This window comes from Onychomys torridus, chromosome 1 (genome assembly GCF_903995425.1).
Source record: "Onychomys torridus chromosome 1, mOncTor1.1, whole genome shotgun sequence".
Lineage (NCBI taxonomy): Eukaryota > Metazoa > Chordata > Mammalia > Rodentia > Cricetidae > Onychomys > Onychomys torridus.
The window spans coordinates 10,577,962-10,596,694 of NC_050443.1; the positions used below are offsets into that span (position 1 = coordinate 10,577,962).

Here is an 18,733-nt window from a genome sequence, read left to right on the forward strand (position 1 = left end):
TTATCTTCTTTTTTTACATACAGTCTCATAGCCTGGAACTCAGGATGTAGGTAGACCAGGCTAGCCTCAAATTCAAGAAGGTATGCCAATCGGTGCCTCCCGACTGGTGGGATTAAAGGCATGCGCCACCATGACCGTCCCAAACTACATTTTAGAAAGCTTTTTTGTGCTGGTGAGGTGGCTCAGTAGGTAAAGGCCCCCTGCGGCCAATCCTCACACCCGAGTTCCATCCCCGGGACTCTGGGAGAAGGGAATGGACTCCTGAAAGTCACCCTCTAATCTACACACACACTCAAATAAATGAAGGCACATCCTCATGGACATGGACATGGGAATTTGGTGGTGGAGATCTCCAGACGCCTTCCAGCCACCAAGCTGTGACTAGTACCTTGGGCTAACTGTCTTTGCTCAAAGTACTTCCCAGTAATGATGTAGGCAGAGAGGCTTGATCTACGTTCACCTTAACTTTTAGAAATTTGGGCTAATTCTTCCTAGAGTTGTCCAAAGTGGTCAGAAAGCACGAACTAATCACTCACTGCTGGTCTAGCTGCCTCACTAAGGTGCATAAAGATTCCTGCCCTTCTGGAGGTTCTGCTCTGCCTGGGATAGAGACAGTCTCAGAGTGCCTGGGCTTTTCCTCGCTCCAATATCTTGTTTTTCTTGGAGGTGGTAGTAGGTAGGCAAAAGTGGGGTGTGGGATGGAGGTGAGGATTGGAAGGGAAAGCTCAGAAAACGCATATATTATCAATTGTTAAATAACATAAATAAGTCAATAAATTTTTTTCTTTCTCGACTCTCCACCCCTCACTAATGTCCCTTTGAAGAAGCCTCAATTCCCTCTTCAAGGGCCTCGGGCCAAGATGGAGGCGGCTGGACTCTCTTTCCCAGAGAGCCTCGCGGGAGAATTTTCTGCGCCTGCGCAGTTGAGTGTGCCCTTTGCCTCCTGGGAATTTGAGTCGTTCTATCTCTCAGCCCGCCTTGTTTGTTTCCTACTCCGCCTCCAAAGTACGGTGCTGCATGTTGGGAGTTGTAGTCCGTGGCCGCCCGTACTCCAATTCCCAGCGGGCTTCGGGGCGAGAACCCGGAAGGGGAGGCTGGAGAAGAGCGAGTGGGGGGGAAACCCGCGTAGTCGAGCGCTCTGCAACGCGGGGAGATGGTGAGATTCCCCAAGCTGGGTCCTGCGGGTGTTCGAGAGTATGGGCAGGGGGTTCGGGACCTGGGTCTGAGAGGAAACAAACTGAGGCTAAAGAAAGGACTGGGCGTGGAGAGATCGCTGTGGGTGGGGATTGAGAGGAACGGGAGCCCGACCGAGGGAGTGGAAGAATGGGGGCTAGGGAGGGGTCTTGGAGGTGGAGAGAGTCAAGCTTTGGAATTGACTGTCACGGGGATTCGGAGCTGGGGAGTTAGGCTCCGAGTTGGAGTCCTGGCTGGACATCTAGGCAACAGACCCTGAAGTGGGTAATTTCGAGAGAGGTTAGTTAGCCTGGTGTACATGGAAAGGCATGGGAGTCGGGGCTAGAAGAGTGAAGGAAGAGACTAACCGCGGATGCAATTGGGTTGAGTTCTCTGACGGCGAGGTGGGGCGGCAAGGCAAGTTGAGGAGGTGGAAGTCATCGGGGGTGTAGGTCAGCTTCTAGGACCAGAAGGCGATGTAGGGTGCGTGAGTTTAGGAGCGTAGCATATCGTGCCTTAATCTAACCAGACACCGGACAGTCACGGAACTCTGCGTTGATATGACCAGAGGTCTGTAGGAACCACCTTTAGCACCCTTCCAGCCCCAGTGGGATCTAGACGAATAGTGGTTTGTGTGGGCCGTCCAGTTTGGGGATTCCTTATTCTGCCCCTCCTTTGTGACCTAGGCAAGTCTCTCTGGAAGCCTCTGTGTCCTTATCTGTGTGGTGAGAACAAGCAGGCCACTGTGAAGATAGATAATGGGAGGCTCCTTAAAAATCGATACTTTTCGATAGGGAAGTTAAGCCCCAGCCTCAGAGCTCTCGGTGGGGAAGCTCCCGTCCCGGGAATGTTGACTGCTAATAGTGTCCCTACTTTTCAGTCCAGTCCTCAGACATTTTCTCAAAACTTGACAGTGGTCCCCTCCACTCCTGCCGCTTACTACCAGTTTTTCCAAAAACGTCTGATCTTAGTTTTAGCCGTTTGTATTTGTTGGTTTCAGATAGTGCCTCTTAGGTGTAGGTGCTCCATTTTATAGAAAAGAAGCAGAGACACATAGAGTTGGAGCAACCTTCTTGTCCTCACTGGCATTAAATGGTAAATCTAGAATTGCTGTCCAGGTCAGAATCTGCCTTGGTTTGCTTTAAGCCAGTCCCTCTGCTTATAGTAAAGTAAGATATGGTGAGGAGAGACCCCAGCCAGAGCAACCGTCAGGCAGAATTTAATTCTTTTGTGTGACTCTGTGCAGCTATTGAAGAAGGAGACCCATGAGCTAGGTAGGCTGGAGAGTTTCGGGAGATACTGTTTGGGAAGTGCTTAGAATGAGTGCACGTACACACGTCTTGAGACTCTGTGTAGCTCAGGCTGGGGTCTATTGAGCTTTCCTCCCTCAACATCCAGAGTGCTAGGATTACCACCCCAGCCCAGATAGTATTTGTTGTTGTTTTGAGGGTCTCATGTATTCCAGCTGGCCTCAAACTCTCTGTGTAGCTGAGGATGGCCTTGAACTTCTGATCCTCCTGACTCCGTATCCTGATTTCTGGGATTATAGGTGTGCACCACCCTGCCTGGTTTATGATGTGCTGGGGATCCAACCCAGGGCTTTGTGCGTGCTAGGCAATCGCTCTACCAGCAGAGCTGCATCACTGGTCCATGTTTTTGTTTTTAAAATGAGTGGGAGACATTGGATAGAGAAGATAGGAAAGGAACCAGCGGGGAACATCGAGGGTGCTGTCCCTTCACTCTATTGACCCCTCTCCCTGATCTTCCTAGTCCCACCTTTCCTGCCCCCTATTCCTGGGCTCCTAAGCCTAAGCAAGACTCCCACACAGGTGCCCAGAAACGCAATCTGTCTCCAGCTAAATATTAATAATTCACTTGCCTGGTGTGGCCCAGTTCTCAAGTCTTTCCAGTGAGTTAGAAATACTGCTGACAACTGAGTTAGGGGTTTGTTTGTTTGTTTTGATTTTTGGTTTTCCTGTTGTTGTTGTTGGTGGTGGTGATGATGATGGTGGGGTGTGTGTGTCTGTGTGTGTGTGGTGAACCCTCTAATATTTTGGCCAGGACAGGAAGGGGGCTTCCTTAAGGAGCTTAGCAACTTTGTAATTCACTTTGAAACAGTTTGGGCTTTTTTATTCTTAAATCTTTATTCTCTTATTTATGTGTATGGTATAGGGGAGTTATACTTGTGCCCCAGAAGAGGGCAGTTCAAATGCCCATAAGCTAGAGTTACAGGTGATTGCGGGCTGCCTGATGTGGGTGCTGGGAACCGAACCTGTGACCTCAGAAAAAAGGAGCAAGCTCTGCTCAGCCATCTTAGTAGCCCAAGCATGGGTCATTTGCTTGGAGCCTTTAGTCTATAAATTCAGTGACTGGTAGTAAAGGTTATGACTAAAAGCTCCGATGTCTGGCGGAGCCAGGTGGCTCACCATGCCCTCGGCTAAGCTGTGTTCCCACTCTCGGGCTCAGATTTCTTTTTCTTTCTTTCTTTCTTTTTTTGAGACAGGTTTCTCTGTGTAGCCCTGGCTGTTCTGGAACTCTGTAGGCCAGCCTGGCCTCCAACTCACAGAGCTCCACCTGCCTCTGCCTCCCAAGTGTGGGGATTAAAGGTGTGCGCCACCATTCCTGACCTCCATTTTTTTAATATGTAAAATGGGACCACAATCAGCCCATGATGGAACTGACAGTCAAGTCATGTGTTAAAAATGCCTGTTGCATTATGCTCTCAATAAGTATGACAACCTTCTGGGATTTTCATTCTTTGAAGAAAATACATTTCAGCTCGTTATGGTGGTACCACTAAGATGGAAGTGGGGGGAGCTGACCTTTACGGCTACCTGGGCTACATGTGACCTAGAAAGGAAGGAAGAAAGAGGGAGGTGGTAAGGGAGAGGAAGGTTGCCATCTGAAAAAAGTGGGGGTTCAGTTAAGCATTTGTTTGTATCTTTATTATATAGTGTGTACTGTGGGATGTCTATGGAAGTCAGTGGCAGTGGGCTTTCTCCTTCCACCATGTGCATTCTGAGATGGAAGTCAGTTTGGGTACGCTTGGCGGCAAGTGCCAGTACTCATGAGTCACCTTGCTGGCCTGGGATTCACTCCTTAAGTGGCCAGACCCTCTACGACGGTAGGCAGACTGGCCTCTGCCCTCCAGGGCTGCCTCGCCTCATATTGCCAGGGCACTGTGCTCAGTACTGGGGCTTTGGGTTCAGCTTTGAGGTCCAGTTCCTCTAACACCTGTGGCTTTCACCCTTGGCTCCCACTGCCTTGCCTTTGCGTCATTGTCATGACCTACAGGGGGGGGTGTCCTCTCCCACCCCAGTGCCCCTGCCCGAGAACTTAGCATTGTCTCCCACTCTTTTGTTTTGTTTGTTTTGGTTGGTTGGTTGGTTTGATTTTTCAAGACAGGGTTTCTCTGTGCAGCCCTGGCTGTCCTGGATCTCGCTCTGTAGCCCAGGCTGGCCTCGAACTCACAGAGATCCGCCTGGCTCTGCCTCCCAAGTGCTGGGGTTAAAGGTGTGTGACACTGCCACCCGGCCTCTCTACTCTTTCTTAAATTATCTGAACGCCTGTTGGTGTGGGGTTTGTTGAACGTCCCTCACTTCCCCTGCCCGTGTGTTAACAGCTGGATGAGCTGACACTTTAACCCCCATGTCCTCCATGTGTTTGTCTTAGAAAAACCAGTGACATCTCCAAGTTCTTTTGCCATTTCTTCCCCTTTGTTTCTGTTTTGTGAGGCACACTATACCCTTATAGCTTTACTGCTCTGAAACTCAGAGTGTAAGTACCCCAGGCTAGCCCAGAGATCTGTTCACCTCTGCTGACTGTTGACACTCTGTGTTTGTTTTCTGAAATAGTCTCATTATGTAGCATAGGCTGGCCCCAAACTTTTGCCTGTCCCAGTCACTACTGAGCTGCGATTATAGCCCTGTGCTGCCACACATGGTGGTTGCTTTTTTTCTTTCTTCTTCTATGGCAGGGTCTAATGTAGCCCAGGCTGGTGTTGACTCACTGTGTAGCTGAAGGTGATGACTTTGATTCTCTTGCCTCCGCCTCCCAAGTGCTGGGATCACAGGCTCCAAGTACCATGCTCTTTTGGCTTAGAAAAAAAGTCTAAAATTGGATTTCAGCCTGTGCCTGTCTGAGGCTCACTCATGGCACATTCATGCTTGCGTGCATGTGTGTGGATGTGTCTGCACGTGTATGTACCAGCAAGCCCATCTCTGTACTTGCAGTGGTGGGGTTACAAACGTATGCCACCATGACCTACTTCTTTTTACGTGATGGTGAGCATGAAGCCCGGGTCTACTTTATAGACTAAGCTTCCAATGTTTATTCGTACTTAAGTGTTTAAAGTGTTGGCCTGCATGTGTATACCATGTGCATGCAGTGCCTGTGGGGGCCAGAAGAGGGCATCTGAAACTGGAGTTACAGATGGTTGTGAGCCGCCTTGTGGGTGCTGGGAATTGAACCTAGATCCTCTGCATGAGCAGCCAGTGCTCAATCAGGACTCTTTAGTCCTTCCTGATTGGCCTTGAGCTCTCCAGGATCTTCTTGCCTCCACTTCCAGAATGCTGTTTTCAGGCATTTGATGTCACATCTGCCTCTAAAATTATTGTCTTGTATTCCATTTGTGACAGCACATTACTAGCTGTGATCTTCCTCCTCAAAGCACAGCTTTTCTAGAGTTTGCCCGCCGTACGTACGTACCTTCGTAGGGAAAAGGGTCTGGCCTCCTCCCAGTTCACTGACTGCTTGATTGGAGGTCATAAACTCTGCTCCCATCCAGCCCCGCCCCTGGCTGTGTGTTTATTTCTCCCGTTGTGTTTATTTCCCTTTGATCTAATTAGTGTGGCAGCCCCTGGAGAACAAGGATTTCTGTCTCCTGTTCCTCGTGTATCTCCAATGCCGGGAACCACACCTGTCACAGTGCAGGTTTTGTTTGGGCAGGAGCTCACTGTGTAGCCCTGGCTGGCCTGGATTGACGGTGTAGATCAGGCTAGCCTCAGTCTCACAGAGATATGACTGCCTCTGTCTGGCCCAACATGCCAGGATTAAAGGATGCACCACACAACTGGCTACAATATAGTTTGTTGTTTTGTTTATTTGTTTGCTTGTTTTGAGGCAGGGTTTCTCTGTGTAACGGCTCTGGCTGTCCTGGAACTCACTCTGTAGACCAGGCTGGCCCTGAACTCACAGAGATCCACTTGCCTCTGCCTCCTGAGTGCTGGGATTAAAGGTGTGCCTCACCACACCCAGCCTTGTTTTGAATGTGTGTAGATAGATGTTTTACCAGTATGTATGTCTGCACACTCTATGTGTGTGGTGCCCTCAGAGACCAGAAGAGGACACCGGATCCCATGGAACTGGGTTTGCAGGCAGTTGTGAGCCACCATGTGGGTGCTGGGAACTGAACCTGGGTCCTCTGTCAGAGCAACCAGTGCTCTTAACTACTGAGCCATCTCTCTAGCCCCTACAGTGTAGGTTTTTATAAACATCTGTTAAATGACCCAGCAGTAAGGGGCAAGTTTCCTGGTTTGTTTTTTGCGAGTGATTCCTGGGGATCAGTTTCATTTCAGAACGTGAACTAAAGAGGACTGCTCTGGTATGATGACATAAACCTGTGATCCCAGCGATGAGGAGGCTGAGGCAGGGGGATTGCTTGGAGTTCCAACACAGACGGAACTCACTGTGACTTCCAGGCCAGTTTGGGTTGCAGAGGGAGACTGTCTCAAAAACAATAACAAGTATTTTATGTGTATGAGTGTTTTTGCCTGCATATATGTATGTGCCTGGTGCTTGCAGAGACCAGAAGAGGGCACGAGACCCTCTGGAATTGGACCTAAGGATAGTTGTTAGCCACCCATGTGGGTGCTGGGAACTGAGCCTGGATCCTCTTCAAGAGCAGCCAGTGCTGAGCCATCTCTCCAGGACCCTGATTTATTTATTTACTTCTTTATTATTTCTGTACTGGGGATGGAATTCAGAGCCTTCTGCCTGCTAGGTCCACACTCCAGCACTGAGTCACACTCGCAGTACCTCACTGATGGATTCTAGGCACGTGCTGGACTGCCAAGCCATGCCCTCGCCCTCTTTAGGAGGCAAGTCTCCCCAACAGTTGCCCAGGCTGGCTTTGAACTTGTGATCCTCCTCCCTCAGCCTCCCAGAGAGCTAGAATTACAGATGTAGCCATCGGGCTGGCTTTGAAGTTGTTTGGACTAATAATCCTCAGGACAGAGCTATCTAAACCTTCGGGCATCTAGAGATCCTGGAAGCAGACAGAAACCAGGCGAGGTGGCTTCCCTGTGTCCCTGTTCCTCCTCCCAAAGGGCAAACAAGCTAGTTTGTTATACCTCAGTTATACCTCATACCTCAGTTCCTAAAAACGAGGTTAAGGACGAGGTGGAGGATGGTGTGGTAGCTGACCCTCGGAGGGAGAGAGGAGAGTTGACACCCAGGCCAAAAGCCGGGGGTGATGTTGGGGGTTGGGGTGGGCTGGGGCATGGGTAAGCAGGCTTGTAGACCCCTGAGGATCCAGTGAGCTACTCACAGATCCAGGATAGCTTCAAGGCGAGATTCCAGCCCTCCTGAAACAAATGCACAGGCTGGAGGGGAGAGAACCCCTTACCTGCCCAGCTCAGGGACTGGTGTTAGAAGCAGGATGGTGGTGAGGAAGAGGTCAAGGACAGCCTGGGAAGGCCCCAAGGGAGTGAGTGGGATTTTTCAGTGGGAGTGTCCAGCTATTGAGATGTCTCCAGTAGTAGACACGTAAACATTGGCCAGCAGTCAGGTTGTCCACTCATTCAGACAATGTATTGCACACAGTGACCTGGGCTGTTTAATGCAATGCACAGTTGGATTCAACCGCCCTGAAGTAAGGACCTAAAACATGTGTTTCTTGCCTGTTCCCAGGGCCTGGCATGTGACGCCATGCTTCAGGAAGGTAAACAATAGGGGAGGAAGAGACACACATGCCAGCCGAGCTGGCTGTGGGAGTGCACATCTGTCATGCTGGTCTTGAGTGCCTGAGGCAGGAGCATCTCCAGTTTGAAGTGAGCTCGCACCGTGCGTAGACTGAGACAAAGGGAAATGCCAGCCCTTACGCTTTCATTTTACAAGGAGAAGCAGACAGCACACTTCACGAGCAAAGGGTTTGGTGCGGTGGGCAGTGGCGGGCAGTACGGAGAAAAACCAGTGAGGGTTGAGCTTGTGTCCTGCTGTGTAGAGCTGTGGGCTTGCATCAAAGGCCTCCCAGAGGCGATTTCTGGAACAGTCCTGGAGGAGGTAAAGGGTGAGCCTTGGGGGGGTTGGGGAGGGACAGTATTTTAGACAGGGAACATTGAGTGTGATGGCCCTGAGGACCGAGTGACACGATCCATGCCCAGTGAGTGTGGGCAGTCTGGACAGCATTGCCTCAGAGCTCAGTCTGAAGAGCAGAGCGGCTGCCTAGCCTTTCTCTGCCTGAGCGTCCTTCCTCATCTTTGACGTGATGTGAAAGGAAGACACGGCCGGGCTGGGCTGGAGAGGTAGCTTTTAGAGCACTGGCTTTTGCAGAGGGCCTGGGTTTGGTTTCCAGCACCCATGTCAGGTGGCTCGTCACCATCTGTGACTCTACCTTCAGGGGCTCTGGCGCCCTCTTTTGACCTCCTTGGGCACCCTTACCTGTGCACACACCTACATACAGACACACACACACACACACACACAGAAAGAAAGAATGAACACAGTATGGGGAGATGGCTTAGTCGGTGAAGTGCCTGCACCCACCTCAGAACCCAGGCACAGCTATGCATCTGTAACACCAGTACCAGGCGGGTGGCAGGCAGAGACATTTGGATTTGGGGTTCAGTGAGACATCCTGCCTCAGAAACCATGTACAGCCTGTGGTGGTGGTGGCAGTGGTGGCGGCAGTGCACACCTTTAATCCCAGCAGTAGAGAGGCAAAAGAAGGAGAATCTCTGTGAGTTCGAGCCCAGCCTGGTCTACAAAGTGAGTTCCAGGACAGCCAGGGCCATACAGAGAAACCCTGTTTTCCAGGTGGGGGAAAAGAAACATGTGCTGAGTGATTGAGTAAGACACCTGGTGTTGATCTTTGTCCACTATACACACTCATGTGCATTTTCAAGCACACTTACACACTCCCACACAAACATATTCATATGCCATACATAGACCCCCAAATAAAGACACAAAAATGAGACACATTGGTTATGGAGCATGCTTGGGCTGCCAGTGCTTAAGAGGCTGAGGCAGGAGAATCAAGGCTGGACTACAGAGTGAGATCCTAGAGAGAGAAGATGTGGGAATTAAATGGGTTAATTTTAAGTGCTGCTAACTGCATAATGTCGTTATGTTGCCTTTGAGTGGATGTCTTTCCCCTTCCCTGTGAGCCCAATGTCATGTGTGTAGCCTATGCATCCAGGACCAGCCCACAGGAGGATGTCTGTTCATCAGGGTGTGGGAATGTGCATTCTCTAATTATTGGGGGCACTTAATGAGGGTGTAGAGTGCGGGGCTCTACTCTATCAGCTTTGCTTTCTCAGGCAACCTCCTGTGATAGGTGTGTTTGTGGTTCCCATTGAAGTGTGGATTATAGGGTTGGAGAGATGGCTTAGCGATTGAGAGCATTTGCTGCTCTTCCAGAGGACCTGAGCTGCCAGCACATCAGTTGGCTCACAGGTGCCTGCAACCCCAACGCCCTCATCTGGACTGTGGACACCTGCACTCGAATGCACACACACACACATACATACACACACTTTAAAAGTAATAAAAATAAATCCTTAAAACTGTAAGCTCTTGTGGAAAACCTGCTGAACCATCTCTCCAGGCACCTGCACTGCACTGAAAGCATAGGCCAGAAACAATGCCAGGTGTCTGTAATTTTAAGATAACTTAAAAGTCATTTTTGAGTGACTTCCTGTTGCTTTCCTGTAGTGACTGCAGAAGTTTGGGGAGCCTCGTAGGAAAGACTGGCTGGACAGGTTCTCATGGCCAGTTACCTTAGCCTTGAATTCCAAGTCCAGTAACTGTTCTTTGGTTTTTGCATTTGGCCTTTGAAACAAGGTCTGATGTAGTCCAGGCTCTGTTTCCTAAATGCTAGCTTTCCCCTCACCCTTTTTAATACATAGGTGTTTTTGCCTGCATGTATGTCTGTGGACTGCATGCATGCAGCGCCTGCAGCGTTCAAAAGAGGATGCCAAGCCTCTGGAACTGGACTTACAGGCGGTTGTGAGCTGCCCTGCGGGTGCTGGAACCGAACCTTGGTCCTCTGCAACAGCAGCCAGTGCTCTTAGCCGCTGAGCCATACCTCCAGCCCCGAGTTTGCCTATTTGTGGATTTGTTGTTATTGCTGTTGTTTTGCTTGTTCTTGCGTTTTTGTATGATTTTATTTTACGAAAGTCTGACACTGTATAGCCCAGGCAGGCTTAAAACTTCCTGCCTCAGCCTCCCGTACTACTGGAATTACAGGCGTTGAGGTGTCACACCGGCTTGCCTGTTTGTTCAAAAGGCGAGGTGACTAAGGCTCCGGGTGTCACACCGAGAATCCGCTCCATCCCCACCAGAACTAGTAACCAAAGCCAGATTCTCGGACCTTTCTGCCGGGAGTCCTCCAGTCCCCGGCGCGTGGCCCTTTAAATCTCTAGCGTCAATCAGGGCTCGGGTTTCAAGGGGACGTCGGGTAGTACTCCTCCCCTTGAGTGCGGTGGCTTGTTCCCGGGTCCCCCTTTCGGCAATCCTGGACTTCAGGAATTTGTCCCCACTCCCTTACGTCGGGCTGTTTCCATCCCGCCCGCCCCCTCCCGTCACCTCCCGCCTACTCCTCCTGTTTTCCAAGTCGGGCCCCTTCGCCAGGGCCTTCCTTATATGGGCACGGCTCTGAACCGCGGCCGCTCATTGGCCGGGGCCGTCACGCGCGCGTCTGTCAACAAAGGGGCGGGGCGGAGCGCGCGGCGCGCCAGCCCGCGCGAGGGGGCGGGCCCGCGGGGCTCCGGTGCGCATGCTTGCGGGCGGCCATTCTCCTTGCCGCCTAGGGGAGGCGCTGCGGGTAAGCGCGCCTGGGGGGGCGTGTCGGGTTTTTCTCGGAGGGGGGTCACCTGAGGGGTCGGAAGGTTCCCTCGAGGGGTGGCGGGTCCAGGGTTTGGGGGCGCCGTTCGCATCTAAGCGATTATTTGAGCGCTGGGAAAGTTGCGGGGGTGGAGGGGCTACTTTGGGGTTCCCGGGAGCTGGAGAGACGCCGTGGGTTCGGGTTGTTTTGTAGTGTGGGGGGCTTGGATGTGTTTTCGAGGCGTGCTCTGTGGTTCGGGGTGCCTGCTGGCACAGGATGCCTGGGCTTGAGTTCTCCCTACCTGTGTGACCAGGGACGGGCTGCGCAGACTGCCGGGCTGCCCCGGCAGTGCCCAGGAAGCCTGCCCCGGCAGTGCCCAGGAAGCCTGCCCCAGCACGCGGGCTCGCGTCTGCTCTAGTGCCTGCCACTCGAGGTTTCGTGCGGGACTGTTGACATTGGTTTGGCTTGGGGTTCGTTTTAAATAGGGTGTTTTTATGTCCGGGTTCTTTGAAGGTTCGGGAGCTTCTGGGGAATGAAGGGGTAGAGTAAGGATCGGTGTCTGGAATGAGTCACCTGTGAGATTCGGGTGTTGATGTGTGTCTTCAGATGTGTGAAAGTTATTTGTGAGCTGGCTTCTCTGTGCTGGAGGGCGTATTGATTGATTGTTTTGATTTTTTTTTTTTTTTAAGTTTTATGTGTATAGTTGTTTTGTGCCACATACCTGTCTGTTGCCGTGGAGACTAGCTGGATCCTCTGGAACTGGAGTTACAGAGAGCCACTCTGTGGGTGCTGGGAACCACATTTGGATCCTCTGCTAGAGCAGCAAGTACTTTGAACTGCTAAGCCGTCCCTCCAGCTTATTTACGCATGAGACAGGGTCTCTAGGTAGCTCTAGCTGGCCTAGGACTAGATACATAGACCAGGATGGCTTTGAACTCAGAGCTCCTCCACCTGTTTCTACTTCCCACGTGCTGGGATTAAAGGCCTGCGCCTCTTTGATTGGGGGAGCAGGGTCTTTTTATATAGCCCCCCTGTCTCTTATCCCAGCCTCACAAGTGCTGGGATTATAGGCATGTGCCACCAGGCTTAGTAGGGTCTTGAGGAGGAGGTTGGAATTTTAAAGTAGAATTTGAAAAAGTCTGGCTACTTGGGGGTGTACATGAAGATTCTGGAAATGAGGGTGGGGTTGGGTAAGGATTCTTAAGATTAGGGTTCTCTTACTGGTGATGGTGTTTGGAGGCTGAGTTTTGAATGGCATCTGCAGGACCATGAAGTAACAGTGTGTCAGATTTGCCTGGATTTAGAGCAGGCAGTCCACATCCTACAGCATCACCTTAGCTTTTTCTTTTCTATTTTTTTTGGGGGGGTGGGGGTGGGATTGGGTTGGTTTTGTTTTGTTCTTGTTTGGTTGGTTGGTTTTTCGAGACAGGGTTTCTCTGTTTAACTTTGGAGCCTATCCTGGAACTCACTCTGTAGACCAGGCTGGCCTCAAACTCACAGAAATCCGCCTGCCTCTGCCTCCTGAGAGAGCTGGGATGAAAGGCGTTTAAAGGCATGCTCCACCAAGCCTGGCCTCTTGGGTTTTTTTGGTTTGTTTGTTTGTTTTTTGTTTTGTTTTTGTTTTTTTGAGACAGGGTTTCTCTGTGGAACAGTCCTGGCTCTCTTCTCGATCTGTAGACCAGACTGGCCTCGAACTCAAAGAGAATCACCTGTCTCTGCCTCCCAAGTGCTGGAATAAAAGGCGTACACCACCACCTCTGTCCAGCAAGCTAACTTTTTATTTATTGTGTATACAGTATTCTGCCTGAATGTAATCCTGCATGCCAGAAGAGGGCATCAGATCTCATTACAGATGGTTGTGAACCACCATGTGGTTGCTGGGAATTGAACTCAGGACGTTTGGAAGAACAGCCAGTGCTCTTAACCTCTGAGCCATCTCTCCAGCCCAGCTAACTTTTTCTATAAAAGACTAGGTAATGAATTATTTCAGGCCATACAATCATTGGTGCGGCTCTGCTCTTTTGGGATGAAAGCAGCTATAATTTGTTTCCATAAAATTTAATTTCCAGTCAGTGGGCTGGGCTTAATTCTTGGCATGTAGTTTACTTACCCCTCTGTTCCATGGGATATTCAGGGTTTATTTTGTGAAGGGTTATTTTCTTCTTTGTTTTCTTTTCCTTTTATTTATTTGTTTCTTTTTAGACGAAGTGACTATGTGGCCCAGGCTGACTTGGAACTCTCCATCTTTTTGCCTCAGCCTCCTCAGATTGTGAGCACTGATCACCATGCCCTGTTGGCAGGTCATTTTCATGTTGAGATGTCTGGAAGGAGATGGGCCCAAGGTGGAGATTAGGCGGCTGCTACTCGCTGGTAAGTAGAAAGTGAAACAGAAAGTGCTGCCACCAAACTCAGGAACAAAAGTTTTGCCTCTAGATTAGCTGATGTGTGCAGTCGTGCAAAACGAAAAAGAGAAGTCATCATTAATGGTGCTCCCAACAGATGCTGTAGCTCAGGCCTGTGATCCCGGGCACCTAGGGGGCTGAGCAAGTGCATTGCTAGGATCCTGACAGCTAGGCCTAAAGAGTGAGATCCTATCTCAGAATAACCTCAAAAAAGCTGAGTACAGTGACTCACACTTGTAATCCCAGAATGAAGCAAGAGGATTGGATTGCTGTGAGCTCAAGACTAGCCTGGGCTACAGTGAGGTCCTGTCTCAAAAAGAAAAAGAACCATCATCATCATATTTAAGAATCCCATGACCCAGCCGGTTGGTGGTGGTGGCGCATGCCTGTAATCCCAGCACTTGGGGGGCAGAAGCAGGCAGATCTCTGTGAGTTCGAAGCCAGCCTGGTCTACAAAGCAAGTTCCAGGACAGGCTTCCAAAGCTACAGAGAGACCCTGTCTTGAAAAAAAAAAAAAAAAAAGAATCCCATGACCCAAACAAGTGGAGAATGAATTTCTTAAGGGTCTGTCTGGTTCTGGCTTCAGATTCTCCTCCCTTGTCTAGTTACCTTACCCGTGTGCCCCAGCAGCTGTGGACAAGGCTGGGCATGTCTGCCTTTTTAGGAACTGACCACTAAAGGTACAAGTGTAAGGAGGAGGAGCTTGGTCCAGCTGATACTTTAACTGAAGGTTAAAGGTCAGGCCAGGTGTGATATGCCTTTAGTCCCAGCACTTGGGAGGCAGAGGCAGGTGATTCTCAGAGTTCCAGGCCAGCCTGCTCTACAGAATGAATTTCAGGACACTTAGGGCTACACAGAGAAACCCTGTCTCAAAAAAACTAAAAAATAAATAAAGGTTAAAGGTCAGCAACAGGAGGCCTCTGGACTGTAAGCAAAGGCATTTTGGCTGCATCCCTCTGCTTCCCTGATGTATGGCTGGGATAGAATTGTTTTCTTGGCCATGCTAGGGACACAATCCAGCCTTCTAGAGAGGCTGCCACTCAGCCACATGTCAAACCCCTCATGAGGTGAAGTCAGGCAAGTGCTGTTGCTGAGCTGTAGAACCGTGCTCCCAGCCCTTTCCTGGGGAATTCTGGACAGTGGCTCTTACCAGTGAGCCATGCCTCTAGCCAAAGAAGAGAACGTGTTCGCACCTGTGTGTGTGTGTGTGTGTGTGTGTGTGTGTGTGTGTGTGTGTGTGTTAGAGATGGGTCTGGTGGAGCTGGTTGTGTGTGTGTGTGTGTGTGTGTGTTAGAGATGGGTCTGGTGGAGCTGGTTGTGTGTGTGTGTGTGTGTGTGTGTGTGTGTGTTAGAGATGGGTCTGGTGGAGCTGGTTGTGTGTTTGTGTGTGTATGTGTTAGAGATGGGTCTGGTGGAGCTGGTTGTGTGTGTGTGTGTGTGTGTGTATGTGTTAGAGATGGGTCTGGTGGAGCTGGTTGTGTGTTTGTGTGTGTGTGTGTGTGTGTGTTAGAGATGGGTCTGGTGGAGCCCAGGGTGGCCTCCACTCCTGCTCTCACACCTCCCATCCTGGATATATAGGCTTGCACCACTTGACTGTCTGGGACACACAGTTTTCAGTGCTCTGGTGTGATCTGTCCCTTGTGCAGAACTTAAGACTGGGTGGTCTTGGGAAGAAAGTCAGTTACTTCAGTGTTCTGTTGTTGGCTGTTTTTATACTCTTTACTCTTTGGGGGCCACCACCCAGCTCCCAAATAAATACATGGAGGTTTATTCTTGTGAATTCTCAACCGTAGCTTGGCTTGTTTCTAGCCAGCTTTTCTTAAATTATCCCATCTACCCTCTGGGCTTTTACCCTTCTCTATTTCTGCATACCTTCCTTTACGTCTTACTGAGTAGCTAGGTGGCTGGCCCCTGGAGTCCTCCTCTCCTCCTTCTCTTTCTCAGATTTCTCCTATTTATTCCCTCTGTCTGGCAGCCCTGCCTGTCCCTCTCCTGCCTAGCTATTGGCCATTTAGCTCTTTATTAGACCATCAGGTGTTTTAGACAGGCACAGTAACACAGCTTAAGAGTTTAAACAAATACAGTATAAAAGAATGCAACACATCTTTGCATCTTTAAACAAATGTTCCACAGTATAAACAAATGTAACACATCTTTTTTTTTTTTTCTTTTTGGTTTTTCGAGACAGGGTTTCTCCATGTAGCTTTGGTGCCTTTCCTGGATCTCGCTCTGTAGCCCAGGCTGGCCTCAAACTCACAAAGATCCACCTGGCTCTGCCTCCAGAGTGCTGGGATTAAAGGCACATGCCACCACCGTCCGGCAACACATCTTAAAATAATATTCCACAACAGTGCTCCGACCTTCTATGTCTCCAGGTGGCATGTGGAGCTCCCTACCACCATCCTGGTCCTGAGATTCAGTGGCTGCCTGCTGTTTGTCATCACCTCCAGCATGGACAGGGGCAGCCTCCTGCCCTTCCAGCTCTGGTGTCCCAGGCCCTTTGGAACGTATTCCCAGAACCAGCCACGCCCGCCTTCTGCTGCCCTCAAGCCTCCAGCCTGCTCTGACGCAAGCAGTGGGACTGAGCCTGACCATGGACCTGCACACTCAGAGAACACGCCACCTGCCTTGGCTGCAGAAGCCCCCACCTCCCAGCATGCTCCACTCCTCTCTTCAGCAGCTGCTGGTGATGAGGGTCGAGTTCTGCTAGACACGTGGTATGTAATCAAGCCTGGAAATACAAAGGAGAAGGTGGCCTTCTTTGTGGCCCACCAGTGTGGTGGAGGTAGCCGGGCTAGCTCTATGAAGGTCAAAGGGCACTGGGGCAGTGATAGCTCCAAAGCCAAGAGGAGGAGGCGCTGCCTTGAGCCCACCAAGGCTCCTCCAGACCCAGGGGGCAGAGGAGGAGCCCCTGCCACTGAGGGAGCCCCCACAGCATCCGGGGATGATGTAGACCTGCTCTCCGTAGCAGAAATGGTGGCCCTGGTCGAACAGAGAGCTGCCCTGGCCCTGCAGAGTTACCCACGCCCCAACACCCAAGCTCCGGTGGTCTTTGTGTCAGCTGAACAAGGAGGACCAGCCAAGGGGTTGGGGGCAGAGAGGCGGTCTGGTGGTGCTGACTGCAGCCGAGTGGCTGAAGCAGTGGCCCACTTTGAGGCCCAGCGGGACAGCCCTCCAACCAAGGGTCTGCGCAAGGAGGAGCGGCCAGGTCCTGGGCCTGGTGAGGTGCGTATAGCTTTCCGCATCTCCAATGGCAGAGAGCCCCGTTCACCAGATGGCAGTTTACCTACTTGGAGCGGAGGCCGGCCTGGTAGTCCTTACCCTGGTAGTCCCGGGCCTGGGGCTCGAGCCAAAGACAAAATCACTTGCGACTTGTACCAGCTCATCAGCCCCTCCAGGGATGCCCTTCCCAGCAACATGGAGTTCCTACTGGCCAGGGCCGACGAAGCCAGTGAAGGTGAGACACCAGCCCCGGCCAGGCCTGAGGATACTCCCCCAGCTCCCCCTCCACCCCCTGCCCGAGACTGTGGAGCATCGGGATTCCATGTGGATGTGGTGGTAACGGGTGTAGTGGATGAGTGCATCTTCTTTGGCAAAGATGGCACCAAGAACGTGAAGGAGGAGACTGTCTGCTTGACAGTGAGCCCCGAGGAGCCACCCCCACCTGGCCAGCTCTTCTTCCTCCAGTCCCGGGGTCCAGAAGGGCCTCCCGAGCCACCCCCAGCTGATACAGCAAGCATAGTGCCAGGCCCTGACGATTCTGAGGGCACAACGGACACCTCCCTGTGCCGTCTGTACCGGCACGTGTCTCATGACTTCCTGGAGATTCGCTTCAAGATCCAGCGTCTTCTGGAGCCACGGCAGTACATGCTGCTGCTGCCTGAGCATGTGCTGGTCAAGATCTTCAGCTTCCTGCCCACCCGAGCCCTGGCAGCCCTTAAGTGCACCTGCCACCACTTCAAGGGCATCATCGAGGCTTTTGGTGTGCGTGCCACGGACTCGCGCTGGAGCCGGGACCCACTCTATCGCGACGACCCTTGTAAGCAGTGCCGCAAGAGATACGAGAAGGGGGACGTGTCGCTCTGCCGCTGGCACCCCAAGCCCTACCACCACGACCTGCCTTACGGACGTTCCTACTGGATGTGCTGCCGCAGAGCTGACCGCGAGACCCCAGGCTGTCGCTTGGGCCTGCATGACAACAACTGGGTGCTGCCGTGCAATGGAGTGGGTGGGGGCCGCGCTGGCCGGGAAGAGGGGAGGTGAGGCCTGGGGCGAGGGGCACCTGCCGTTCCTAAGCCCTTCCTGCTTTGCTGGGGCTGGGGACCAGGAATGAGTCGCCAGCCAACACCTCAGTCCATCCAGCGTTCGTCTCCCACTAGAACTGGGACCAGGTTTGGGGGTTGACGGGTAAATGCCCCGGTTGACCCCTATTGGTTTTTTACTCTTCAGAGCCAGGCCATGGACCCTCAGAGAGGGTTGTGGTGGTTGTGGTCTTTTTATCAGCATCTCAATTGCGCCTCCATCGAGCTCAACCCCTCCCCCCAGTCTCGCCACCCCAGGGACCCACCAGCAGGGAGCAGACGGCAGCTAATTCTGGTATCACCTGAGGCTTTCCCCATTCTGTGCCTCCCCCAGTTCTTTGTCTTTGGGGCTGTGTTCACCCAAAGGGCTGCAGTCTGAGGTTGACGCCTCCAGGCCATTAGCTTGCAACTCAAGTTGGCACTTTCTGGAGGCAGCCCCCATTTCTAGATGTTTTCCTCATTAAATGAAAAAAATGGTTTCTTCCGAACTACCAGTCTCTCCCTCTCCCCCACAGGGAAGGGGGTGAAACCCCTGCAAGTGTAGAGACCCCTCTTTAAGCTCTTGTCACTGACTCCCCAGTAAAGCTGTGAAGCCCCTTGCCTCAGAGGGCAAGGACAGTGGGTGTGAATTTCTAGGTAATTCTTCCTTCCACTTGGGGTACTCAGTGAGGCATTTGGGTCTCTGCCCCCCTCCCCAACAAGCCACAAGTTTCTTTAGAATCTTTTGGTTAACTGTGGCACCTTGATTTTTAGGCAGTTTGGTCCAAGATTTTTTTTTTTGTAATTTATTTTTGATTTTTGAAGGCATGGTT

At 51.4% G+C, this 18,733-nt stretch overlaps 1 protein-coding gene across 3 annotated transcripts; it reads left to right on the forward strand.

Moving 5' to 3' along the window:
* Positions 1–1,080: 1,080 nt before the first annotated feature.
* Positions 1,081–18,733, forward strand: Fbxo46 (F-box protein 46). 3 transcript variants are annotated; one of them, XM_036182884.1, is made up of 3 exons: positions 1,081–1,156; positions 13,476–13,588; positions 15,996–18,733. In XM_036182884.1, the coding sequence occupies exon 3, from the start codon at positions 16,072–16,074 to the stop codon at positions 17,881–17,883; it is 1,812 nt and encodes a 603-aa protein (XP_036038777.1). In that variant the 5' UTR covers positions 1,081–1,156; positions 13,476–13,588; positions 15,996–16,071; the 3' UTR covers positions 17,884–18,733. The 3 variants fall into 3 exon arrangements, with proteins under 3 accessions (XP_036038777.1, XP_036038794.1, XP_036038786.1); XM_036182893.1 differs by lacking the exon at positions 1,081–1,156 and adding an exon at positions 13,123–13,191; XM_036182901.1 differs by lacking the exon at positions 13,476–13,588.

Coding starts and splice junctions, on each gene's coding strand:
- Fbxo46 (XM_036182884.1), top strand. CDS start 16,072: ATGGACAGGGGCAGCCTCCTGCCCTTCCAGCTCTGGTGTCCCAGGCCC.